Source organism: Lampris incognitus, chromosome 2 (assembly GCF_029633865.1).
Source record: "Lampris incognitus isolate fLamInc1 chromosome 2, fLamInc1.hap2, whole genome shotgun sequence".
NCBI lineage: Eukaryota > Metazoa > Chordata > Actinopteri > Lampriformes > Lampridae > Lampris > Lampris incognitus.
The window spans coordinates 84,871,501-84,883,508 of record NC_079212.1 but is presented as its reverse complement, the minus strand read 5'-3'; the positions used below and the strand labels follow the sequence as shown (position 1 = coordinate 84,883,508).

Here is a 12,008-nt window from a genome sequence, read left to right as displayed (position 1 = left end):
TAGAAACACACATACTCTCGTGTTAGAAACACACATACTCTCGTGTTAGAAACACACATACTCTCGTGTTAGAAACACACGTACTCTCGTGTTAGAAACACACATACTCTCGTGTTAGAAACACACGTACTCTCGTGTTAGAAACACATGTACTGTCGTATTAGAAACACACGTACTCTTGTTAGAAACACGTACTCTTGTGTTAGAAACACACATACTCTCGTGTTAGAAACACGTACTCTCGTGTTAGAAACACATGTACTCTCGTGGTAGAAACACACGTACTCTCGTTAGAAACACACGTACTCTTGTTAGAAACACACGTACTCTCGTCTTAGAAACACACGTACTCTTGTTATAAACACACGTACTCTTGTTATAAACACACGTACTCTTGTTAGAAACACACGTACTCTTGTTAGAAACACACGTACTCTTGTGTTAGAAACACATGTACTCTTGTTAGAAACACGTACTCTTGTGTTAGAAACACACGTACTCTCGTGTTAGAAACACACGTACTCTTTTTAGAAACACACGTACTCTTGTGTTAGAAACACGCGTACTCGTGTTAGAAACACACGTACTCTTGTGTTAGAAACACGCGTACTCGTGTTAGAAACACACGTACTCTTGTGTTAAGAAACACACGTACTCTTGTTAGAAACACACGTACTCTCGTGTTAGAAACAAACGTAATGTCGTTTTAGAAATACACGTACTCTCGTGTTAGAAACACACGTACTCTTGTTAGAAACACACGTACTCTTGTTAGAAACACACGTACTCTTGTGTTAGAAACACATGTACTCTTGTTAGAAACACGTACTCTTGTGTTAGAAACACACGTACTCTCGTGTTAGAAACACACGTACTCTCGTTTTAGAAACACACGTACTCTTGTTAGAAACACACGTACTCTCGTGTTAGAAACACACGTACTCTCGTGTTAGAAACACACGTACTCTTGTTAGAAACACACGTACTCTTTTTAGAAACACGCGTACTCTTGTGTTAGAAACACGCGTACCCTTGTGTTAGAAACACGCGTACTCTTGTGTTAAAAACACACGTACTCTTGTGTTAGAAACACACGTACTCTTGTGTCAAAAACACACGTACTCTCGTGTTAAAAACACACGTACTCTCGTGTTAGAAACACACGTACTCTTGTTAGAAACACACGTACTCTCGTGTTAGAAACAAACGTAATCTCGTTTTAGAAATACATGTACTCTCGTGTTAGAAACACACGTACTCTTGTTAGAAACACACGTACTCTTGTTAGAAACACACATACTCTTGTGTTAGAAACACATGTACTCTTGTTAGAAACACACGTACTCTTGTGTTAGAAACACATGTACTCCTAGAAACACACATACTCTTGTGTTAGAAACACACGTACTCTCTTGTTAGAAATACACGTACTCTCGTGTTAGAAACACACGTAGTCTTGTGTTAGAAACACACGTACTCTTGTATTAAAAACACACGTACTCTTGTGTTAGAAACACACATACTCTCTTGTTAGAAACACACGTACTCTCGTCTTAGAAACACACGTACTGTTGTTAGAAACACACGTACTCTCGTCTTAGAAACACACGTACTCTTGTTAGAAACACACGTACTCTTGTGTTAGTAACACACGTACTCTTCTTAGAAACACACGTACTCTTGTGTTAGAAACACACGTACTCTTGTTAGAAACACACGTACTCTTGTTAGAAACACATGTACTCTTGTTAGAAACACACATACTCTCGTGTTAGAAACACACGTAGTCTTGTGTTAGAAACACATGTACTATTGTTAGAAACACACGTACTCTCGTCTTAGAAACACATGTACTCTCGTCTTAGAAACACACGTACTCTTGTTAGAAACACACGTACTCTCGTGTTAGAAACACACATACTCTCGTGTTAGAAACACACGTACTCTTGTTAGAAACACGTACTCTCGTGTTAGAAACACATGTACTCTCGTATTAGAAACACACGTACTCTTGTTAGAAACACACGTACTCTTGTGTTAGAAACACACATACTCTCGTGTTAGAAACACGTACTCTCGTGTTAGAAACACATGTACTCTCGTGTTAGAAACACACGTACTTTTGTTAGAAACACACATACTCTCGTGTTAGAAACACACGTAGTCTTGTGTTAGAAACACACGTACTCTTGTTAGAAACACACGTACTCTTGTGTTAGAAACACACATACTCTCGTGTTAGAAACACGAACTCTCGTGTTAGAAACACATGTACTCTCGTGTTAGAAACACACGTACTTTTGTTAGAAACACACATACTCTCGTGTTAGAAACACACGTAGTCTTGTGTTAGAAACACACGTACTCGTGTTAGAAACACACGTACTCTCGTGTTAGAAACACACGTACTCTCGTGTTAGAAACACACGTACTCTTGTTAGAAACACACGTACTCTTTTTAGAAACACACGTACTCTTGTGTTAGAAACACGCGTACTCTTGTGTTAAAAACACACGTACTCTTGTGTTAGAAACACACGTACTCTTGTGTTAAAAACACACGTACTCTCGTGTTAAAAACACACGTACTCTCGTGTTAGAAACACACGTACTCTTGTTAGAAACACACGTACTCTCGTGTTAGAAACAAACGTAATCTCGTTTTAGAAATACACGTACTCTCGTGTTAGAAACACACGTACTCTTGTTAGAAACACACGTACTCTTGTTAGAAACACACGTACTATTGAGTTAAAAACACACGTACTCTTGTGTTAGAAACACACGTACTCTTGTTAGAAACACACGTACTCTCGTCTTAGAAACACACGTACTCTTGTTACAAACACACGTACTCTTGTTAGAAACACACGTACTCTTGTATTAAAAACACACGTACTCTATTGTTAGAAACACACGTACTCTTGTTAGAAACACACATACTCTCGTGTTAGAAACACACGTACTGTCGTCTTAGAAACACACGTACTGTTGTTAGAAACACACGTACTCTCGTCTTAGAAACACACGTACTCTTGTTAGAAACACACGTACTCTTGTGTTAGAAACACACGTACTCTTGTGTCAGAAACACACGTACTCTTGTTAGAAACACACGTATTCTCGTGTTAGAAACACGCGTACTCTCTTGTTAGAAATACACGTACTCTCGTGTTAGAAACACACGTAGTCTTGTGTTAGAAACACACGTACTCTTGTATTAAAAACACACGTACTCTTGTGTTAGAAACACACGTACTCTTGTTAGAAACACACATACTCTCTTGTTAGAAACACACGTACTCTCGTCTTAGAAACACACGTACTGTTGTTAGAAACACACGTACTCTCGTCTTAGAAACACACGTACTCTTGTGTTAGAAACACACGTACTCTTGTTAGAAACACACATACTCTCGTGTTAGAAACACACGTAGTCTTGTGTTAGAAACACACGTACTCTTGTTAGAAACACACGTACTCTCGTCTTAGAAACACACGTACTCTTGTGTTAGAAACATACTTACTCTCGTCTTAGAAACACATGTACTCTCGTGTTAGAAACACACGTACTCTTGTTAGAAACACACGTACTCTCGTGTTAGAAACACACGTACTCTTGTTAGAAACACGTACTCTCGTGTTAGAAACACACGTACTCTTGTTAGAAACACACGTACTCTTGTGTTAGAAACACACGTACTCTCGTGTTAGAAACACACGTACTCTCGTGTTAAAGATGAATTGGTATCTTAAAAGCCATTTATGTTGGGCGTCAGGGTGGCGTGGCGGTCTATTCCGTTGCCTACCAACATGGGGATCGCCGGTTCGAATCTCCAAGTTAACTCTGGCTTGGTCGGGCGGCACTACAAACACAAGAGGAACTACCCGAACCCTTTAGGGGGCCGGCAGCGTTGCTGGTGTGTCCACTGGAGGAACCACTCCTGCCAGGAACTGTTGCTGGGACTTTCACGGGAATGTCTGTAGTCCCTTCTTTGGGATAGTACTTCTGAGCAGCCCCGAAAACCTGCTGTCCGGGGCTCGACGCTGATTGGTTGAATGTCGAAGCAACCAGCCTACTACTTCGTTGTTCAACAAGCGCCATTTTTATAAGCCAGCAACCAACCTGTGTGGTAGCAAGCCAACGCCAGAGAATTTACATCAAGCGAAATGGAGAAATCAGCCGGAAAATGGACAGACGAGGAAATGACACTTAGTCTTCGTCTTTGTCTGCGTCGCCTATCCTCGGACTTAGCTCGGTCCAGCAAAACAATCCTCCGTTTGACTTCATCTCCTTTCTTCCCTCTCCATCTCCTCTTCCAGTATTACTCGGCTGCTCTCGCAGTTTGCCATCATCAACATCAAGTTAGCCATGTAGGCTAACACAGCAAACAGCAGAGCCGCTTCCATCTCACTTCCCTCCATGTTGACCTGGTGTCGTAGGCACCAGGGCGCGCTGTAATTACGTTGCGGTGAAAGCTGTCGCAAAATGTTGACGTCAACTCATGAGCCCGGTGGTTCCTACATCGCTATGGAAACACAACGCTCGAGAGGGCCGACTAGGGGCTCGTTCCACTTGTAGTTCGCGCCAGCCTGGGAGTTCGTGTAGTTCTTCCTATGGAAAATCGCCTAGTGTCTGCGGGTGGGGAGCCGGATGTGGGTATGTGTCGTGGTCACTGCACTAGTGCCTCCTCTGGTCGGTTGGGACGCCTGTTCGGGGGGAGGGACTGGGGGGAATCACGTGATCCTCCCATGTGCTACGCCTACGCCCCCCTGGTGAAACTCCTCACTGTCAGGTGAAAAGAAGCGGCTGGTGACTCCACATGTATGGGAGGAGGCAGATGGTAGTCTGCAGCCCTCCCCGGATCAGCAGAGGGGGTGGAGCAGAGAGCGGGACGGCTCGGAAGAGTGGGGTAATTGCCCAGATACAATTGGGGAGAAAAGAGGGGAAAATCCAAAAGAAGTAAAAAATCCATTTATGTGAAGTATTGAAAATATTTGAGACTGCATAAAGTATTTGAGACCCCCCAAAAAGTATTTGAGACCCCACCCAAAAAAAAAAGTTGTAACATTTTTAGAGCACAGTTAGTGATACCATAAAACAAGTGAGAACGGCCCACCTGTGGGGCAACAGCATTATTTTAGCGGCTACCTGGTGTGCTTACTTTGCTGTTTCCTGCCATGTGTGTGTGTGTGTGTGTGTGTGTGTGTGTGTGTGTGTGTGTGTGTGTGTGTCCTGCGTTAGGGGCGGAGAGGGCCATCACCCTGAAGATGGAGATCCCAGGTCCCATGCCTCCTCTGATCAGGGAGATGCTGGAGAACCCCGAGATCTTTGATGACAGCAGTGATTCAGGCGACAGCGGTGCCGCTGCCCCACCCGCTGTCCAGGCCATCAAGAAGGAGAAGGAAGAGGGGAAGGCTTCATACAAGTCGGCCGTCAAGGAGGACAACGACGACAACAACTACGTGGAAGAGGAGAGAGAGGGGGGGGCAGACAGTGATGGAGAGCTCTGGGGGCAGACCGCTGCAGCGCCCAGGAAAAATGTGACTGGGAGAGCACAGTGAGAGAGATGCGACTGTAGACCAACCCCCCCCCCCACCTCCACACACACACACACACACACACACACACACACACACACACACACACACACACACACACACACACACACACACACACACACACATCCAAACAACCACATCAGTAAGCCAGCAGAGCTCCGTCCTGTCCCAGCAGAAGATTTGGCTTCTCTGTCAACCAGTTACCTCTGTTTAATACAACACATATTCCACCGACTGCACTGTTTCTACCACACACACACACACACACACACACACACACACACACACACACACACACACACACACACACACAGTGTAACAAGAGTCGGAGCCGTAGAGGTGCATGAAAGAGAAAAGAAATGGGGGGGGCTAGATGTTTTTGGGGTAAATGGGGAGGGGGCGCTAGATGTTTTTGGGGTAAATGGGGAGGGCGCGCTAGATGTTTTTTGGGGTAAAGAGAGGGCCATGACAAATCACCACAAAACAACAAGACTGTCTCGTCACTATTCTACAACAACCTTGCGTCCATAAAATGAGCAACAAAATGTCGCATGTTTGAGACACAGCAGGAAGAAGGTAGTGGAGAGACATGACAAGAAGAAGGTAGCGGAGAGACAGCAGGAAGAAGATAGAGGAGAGACATGGCAGGAAGAAGGTAGTGGAGAGACATGGCAGGAAGAAGGTAGTGGAGAGACATGACAAGAAGAAGGTAGTGGAGAGACATGGCAGGAAGAAGGTAGTGGAGAGACATGGCAGGAAGAAGGTAGCGGAGAGACATGGCAGGAAGAAGGTAGCGGAGAGACAGCAGGAAGAAGATAGAGGAGAGACATGGCAGGAAGAAGGTAGTGGAGAGACATGGCAGGAAGAAGGTAGTGGAGAGACATGACAGGAAGAAGGTAGTGGAGAGACATGGCAGGAAGAAGGTAGTGGAGAGACATGACAGGAAGAAGGTAGTGGAGAGACATGGCAGGAAGAAGGTAGTGGAGAGACATGACAGGAAGAAGGTAGGGGAGAGATATGACAGGAAGAAGGTAGTGGAGAGATATGACAGGAAGAAGGTAGTGGAGAGATATGACAGGAAGAAGGTAGTGGAGAGATATGACAGGAAGAAGGTAGTGGAGAGATATGACAGGAAGAAGGTAGTGGAGAGACATGGCAGGAAGAAGGTAGTGGACAGCTGGAAACGCACCCCGTTCCTCGTGCTTTGTAAAGAAAGAAGCTGATGCTGAAAATACTTTGCGACAACAAAACTTCACTTTGTGCCTTTTTCGAACTACCCTTGTGTCTTACTGGAGGCGGCAGTGGTTATTTGTCTGTTGTGTGTTCTTCCTACGCATGTACACAACTCTGTTCTTCATGTGTGTGACACTGCGTTGCTTTCTGTTGTGGATGGTTTGTATCCCGCCCGGCTCACGTGGGGCGGGAGGTCCTTGCTGGTGGTCATTACGATACAACTCTGCCTGATAGGACAGTACATGGACACCCAGCAGAGGGACATGGGGCTGATAGAGGGCAATAACACAAACGTCATGAGCTGGACTCAAACTCAGCAGCCTGTGCAGAGCGCTCTACAAACCACAGAAACACCAGGAAGTGTACGCTCTGATCCTCCACCAGGCGCCCTGTCTCGTAACGCCGCTCCAGGCGAGACCACAGCATTGAGCTGAACACCACAGGCACAGGTGTCTGTGAACGAGCACAGGTCTGTAAATAAATACACTGCATTTATTTTTTTTTTGGGGTGGGTGTTCCCCCTTTTTTCTCCCCAATTGTACGTGGCCAATTAACCCACTCTTCCAAGCCATCCCGGTCGCTGCTCCACCTCCTCTGCTGATCCGGGGAGGGCTGCAGACTACCACCTGCCTCCTCCCATACATGTGGAGTCTCCAGCTGCTTCTTTTCACCTAACAGTGAGGAGTTTCACCAGGGGGATGTAGCGCGTGGGGGGATCACGCCATTCCCCCCAGTCCCTCCCCCCGAACAGGTGTCTCAACCGACCAGAGGAGGCGCTAGTGCAGCGACCAGAACACACACACACACACACACATACGAATAGACTGCATTTATATGGCGATTTTCTAGTCTACCAACCACTCAAAGCGCTTTACAAAGTACGCCTCACATTCATACACTGATGGCACAGCCTGCCACTGCAAGGTGCCAAGCTGCTCATCAGGCGCATTTGGGGGTTCAGTGTCTTGCTCAAGGACACTTCGACATGTTTGCTGAAGGAGCCGGGGATTGAACCAGGAACCATCCGATTACTGGATAACCCGGTCCTGGGTTTTGTCTTCACAGACCTGCAGGACAGATTGGAAGTTGTGGTATCTCAGGGGACTTTGCAGAGCCTTCACCTCACATCTCTGGTGTGGATGCTCACACCGTTTTTCCATTTCATACCAGCTGAAGTCCGCCTGTGGAGAGTCTTCGGATCTCATGACAGACGCTAGCGTAGTGATATTGAGTCGTTTACCTCACTGTGCCAGCTCGGAGCAAGTAAGCCATAATAGATGCTTTAGTTGTAGGAGAGAATAGACGATGGAGGTTTCCATTTATAGCATATGGGTTTAAGATTATTTCATCAGCATATCCAATGAATCTGCTTCACAGGATGACTTAATCAGAACCAGAAACACTTGTCATTTCATTTCATACACTTGCACACATGAAATGAAACGAAACATCATTTTCCCAGCCAACAGCAGTGCAACACAAAGACACAAACACATCCAAAAACTACAAGAACACGTATATCCAAACTATCACACATGTCTGAACAAAAAAAATCACTGTCCAGGAGAATGAACGCCAGCCGGAACTGCCGGTCTGCATGGGTTAGCAGTTAGCTTAGCCTGCCCCGCTTCCGCATCCTGTCAGACCGCCCTCGGTGTTTCCTCTTCAGGCACAGCTCCGGTCAGAGCTGTGGTCCTTGGGCCCACTGGATGCAGCAGGCCAAACTCTCCCAGCCGATCCAATGCTAGCGCTCCCTGCCTTTGACACACCTCCCCGCACTCCATACGGCGACACTAAAACACAGTCAAGGCTAGGTGAGGCCGCCGCCAGACCGCCCTCGGTGTTATCAGAGCAGCAAGTCAGCATGGGCTAGCAGTTAGCTTAGCCTGCCCCGCTTCCGCGTCCTGTCAGACCGCCCCCGGTGTTTCCTCTTCAGGCACAGCTCCTGGCAGGGCCATAGTCCCTGGGCAGGCATAGTTCCTGGCAGGGCTGTAATCCCTGGGCCCACAGGATGCAGCAGACCAAGTTCTCCCAGCCAATCCAGCACCAGCTCTTCCAGCCATCAAACTTAGATGGAGATGTGGACAAAGGCACTGCATGGATGGTACTGGGTGAGGCCGCCGCAAACGTGAATTTGCGCCGCCATCTTCCCACACCGGAGGCAGTGGGGAAGATGGCGTAATAGATACTCATACGTGTTTGAGAGTTAAATATAGACAGGAAGTGACGGAAAAGGTTTTATAAACACTTTCTAGATCATGATACGGCGGTTGTGATGGACAGTGTTAACTTACACAGCCACGTCCTCTCATGGCCCTGCAGCTTCATTGACAGCGGGAGGTGAGGTGTTAGCATCTGCCCTGCAGGTACAGCCACTAAACCACACTATGTAAAGACTGAAACGCAGCGCAGCACATCTGTCCGCTGGAGGCTGTCCCACAGCCGTTCAGATCCCTGCAGAGCGACACGAGAAACACGCGGGAGGAGCCATTTCACACAGTCACCAGCATCTGATCATATTGTCTTGTGAGGGTTTGGTAAAATGGAGGAGAGTTAGGAGTGAGTTGTTTTCCACTGACATTATACAAATATCTTCAGCTGCGTGTGTAGTATGTCCAGTCAGTTGTATGTGGACGACGTTAAGAAGACCTTCTGAGAGAGACATCTGAAGTCCTGTATGGAACCAGGTTTTACTTTTAATACGTTGCAGTAGAACTCTCATTACCTCGGCGCAGGAGGTTGTTGTTCATAATGGGCTGGCATCTTTAACAGCCCTATTTACAGCAGCAAGTTGTGGAGTTGCTGACCAGGCTTGCCAACATTTGGGAAAAAACACATTAAGGACAAAAGCAAGTGTTCATCGCTGAGTATCAGACTTCTGTATATTCTGCTTGGAGCTGGGAAACCCAGACACACAGGCCAAGTCAGTGTTGGTGGTAAAGATGAGATGGTTGCGGTGGCTGAATGTTTGGACCCAGGGCAGTAGATATTTCCTCAGCTTTACCGTCCACGTGTTGAACTTCCACGACCAGAGTCAGTGGAGACACTGTGTACAGGCAGCCACGTGGGCCATATGGAGAAGCCTTCTTCCTTGATGAAGATAAAGCCATCAGGTCTGCAAAGCTTCATCACCATTATCCTTTAACATGGAAGACCCCTTTCTCTCTGCCCAGTGGACAACACACACACAGTTGCAGTGATAAAAAAAACACATTTTCAGACATTGGCTGTGTGAACAATGCCTGGTCTGTCTCATCACACACGTTCCTTTTTGTTGCTTCCTTTAAGTTGCAGACACAAGTTTAAACCAGTCGGTGGTTTGGTTTCTCATGTGTTCATGGTGTTTCTCATGTGTTTCTCATGTATTCGTGGTGTTTCTTGTGTGTTCATGTTGTTTCTTGTGTGTTTTATAGTGTTTCTCGCATGTGTCTCGTGTTTCATGGTGTTTCTCACATGTTTCATGATGTTTCTCATGTGTCTCATGTTGTTTCTCATGTTTCATGGTGTTTCTCACATGTTCATGGTGTTTCTCACGTGTTTCTCACGTGTTTCATGGTGTTTCTCATGTGTTTCTCATGTTTCATGGTGTTTCTCACATGTTTCATGGTGTTTCTCATGTTTCATAGTGTTTCTCACGTGTTTCATGGTGTTTCTCATGTGTTTCTCGTGTTTCATGGTGTTTCTCACGTGTTTCATGGTGTTTCTCATGTGTTTCTCGTGTTTCATGGTGTTTCTCACGTGTTTCATGGTGTTTCCCACGTGTTCATGGTGTTTCTTACTGTTTCATGGTGTTTTCCACGTGTTTTAGGGTGTTTCTCATGTGTTCATGGTGTTTCTCGCGGTTTCATGGTGTTTTTCATGTGTTCATTGTGTTTCTTGTGTTTCATGGTGTTTCTTGTGTTTCTCATGTGTTTCTCATGTTTCATGGTGTTTCTCATGTGTTTCATGTGTTCATGGTGTTTCTCGTGTTTCTCATGTGTTCATGATGTTACTAATGGTGTTTCTCATGTGTTTCTAATGTGTTTCATGTGTTCATGGTGTTTCTCATGTGTTCATGATGTTACTCATGGTGTTTCTCATGTGTTCATGGTGTTTCTCGTGTGTTTCTCATGTGTTCATGGTGTTTCTCATGTGTTTCTCGTGGTCATGGTGTTTCTCATGTGTTTCATGGTGTTTTTCATGTGTTCATGGTGTTTCTCGTGTTCATTGTGTTTCTCATGTGTTTCTCGTGTGGTCATGTTGTTTCTCATGTGTTCATGCTGTTTCTCATGTTCATTGTGTTTCTCATGTGTTTCTCATGTGGTCATGTTGTTTCTCATGTGTTCATGGTGTTTCTAATGTGTTTTTCGTGTTCATTGTGTTTCTAATGTGTTTCTCATGTGTTTCATGTGTTCATGGTGTTTCTCATGTGTTTCTCATGTGTTTCATGTTGTTTCTAATGTGCTTCACATGTTCATGGTATTTCTAATGTGTTTCTAATGTGTTTCATGGTGTTTCTAATGTCTTTCATGGTGTTTCTCATGTGTATCATGATGTTTCTCATGTGTTTCATGGTGTTTCTAATGTGCTTCTCGTGTTCATGGTGTTTCTAATGTGTTTCATGGTGTTTCTCATGTGCTTCTTGTGTTCATGGTGTTTCGAATGTGTTTCATGGTGTTTCTAATGTGCTTCTCGTGTTCATGGTGTTTCTAATGTGTTTCATGGCGTTTCTCATGTGTTTATTGTTTCTCATGTGTTTATTGTGTTTCTCATGTGTTTCATGGTGTTTCTCATGTGTTTCATGGTGTTTCTCATGTGTTTATTGTGTTTCTCATGTGTTTCATGGTGTTTCTCATGTGTTCATGGTGTTCGTGGTGCGGCTGAGTGGGTAAATAAACCACAGCGTCAAGGTTGCCAACACATTACAAAGCCCTCATTTTATAGATCTGGCAACTCTTGGTTGAAACACGAGCTTAAGGATAAAATGCCATGTTGGACAAATGTTATTTCACATCATTTGTTGAGCATTAGGTGAGATGTTATGAAAGTTGGTCATATAAAACCTTAAACTTGATTAATATGCCTTAAAAGTGTGGTCATTGATCTGAAATATGTGTACTTTGAGTTTACTGAGGACAGAGGAGGATGTCTTCTGATTTAAGATTTAAGCTGGAAAAGTCAAGTCTGGGTGAACTATGCAGATTCTTCTGGTGACTTGTGTTATTTATCACAGC

The 12,008-nt window shown here is 45.1% G+C and overlaps 1 protein-coding gene across 4 annotated transcripts in view; it reads left to right on the top strand.

Annotated features, from left to right (window-relative positions):
* Positions 1 to 5,808, top strand: part of LOC130106625 (retinoic acid receptor gamma-A-like) — a 125,707-nt gene extending 119,899 nt beyond the window's left edge. For all 4 annotated transcript variants that reach the window (XM_056272806.1, XM_056272807.1, XM_056272809.1 and 1 more), the window contains one exon: positions 5,246 to 5,808. In XM_056272806.1, coding sequence (XP_056128781.1) covers positions 5,246 to 5,565 — 320 coding nt within the window. In that variant the 3' untranslated portion in view covers positions 5,566 to 5,808. The remainder of the gene's footprint in view (positions 1 to 5,245) is intronic.
* The last annotated feature ends 6,200 nt before the right edge of the window (positions 5,809 to 12,008 follow it).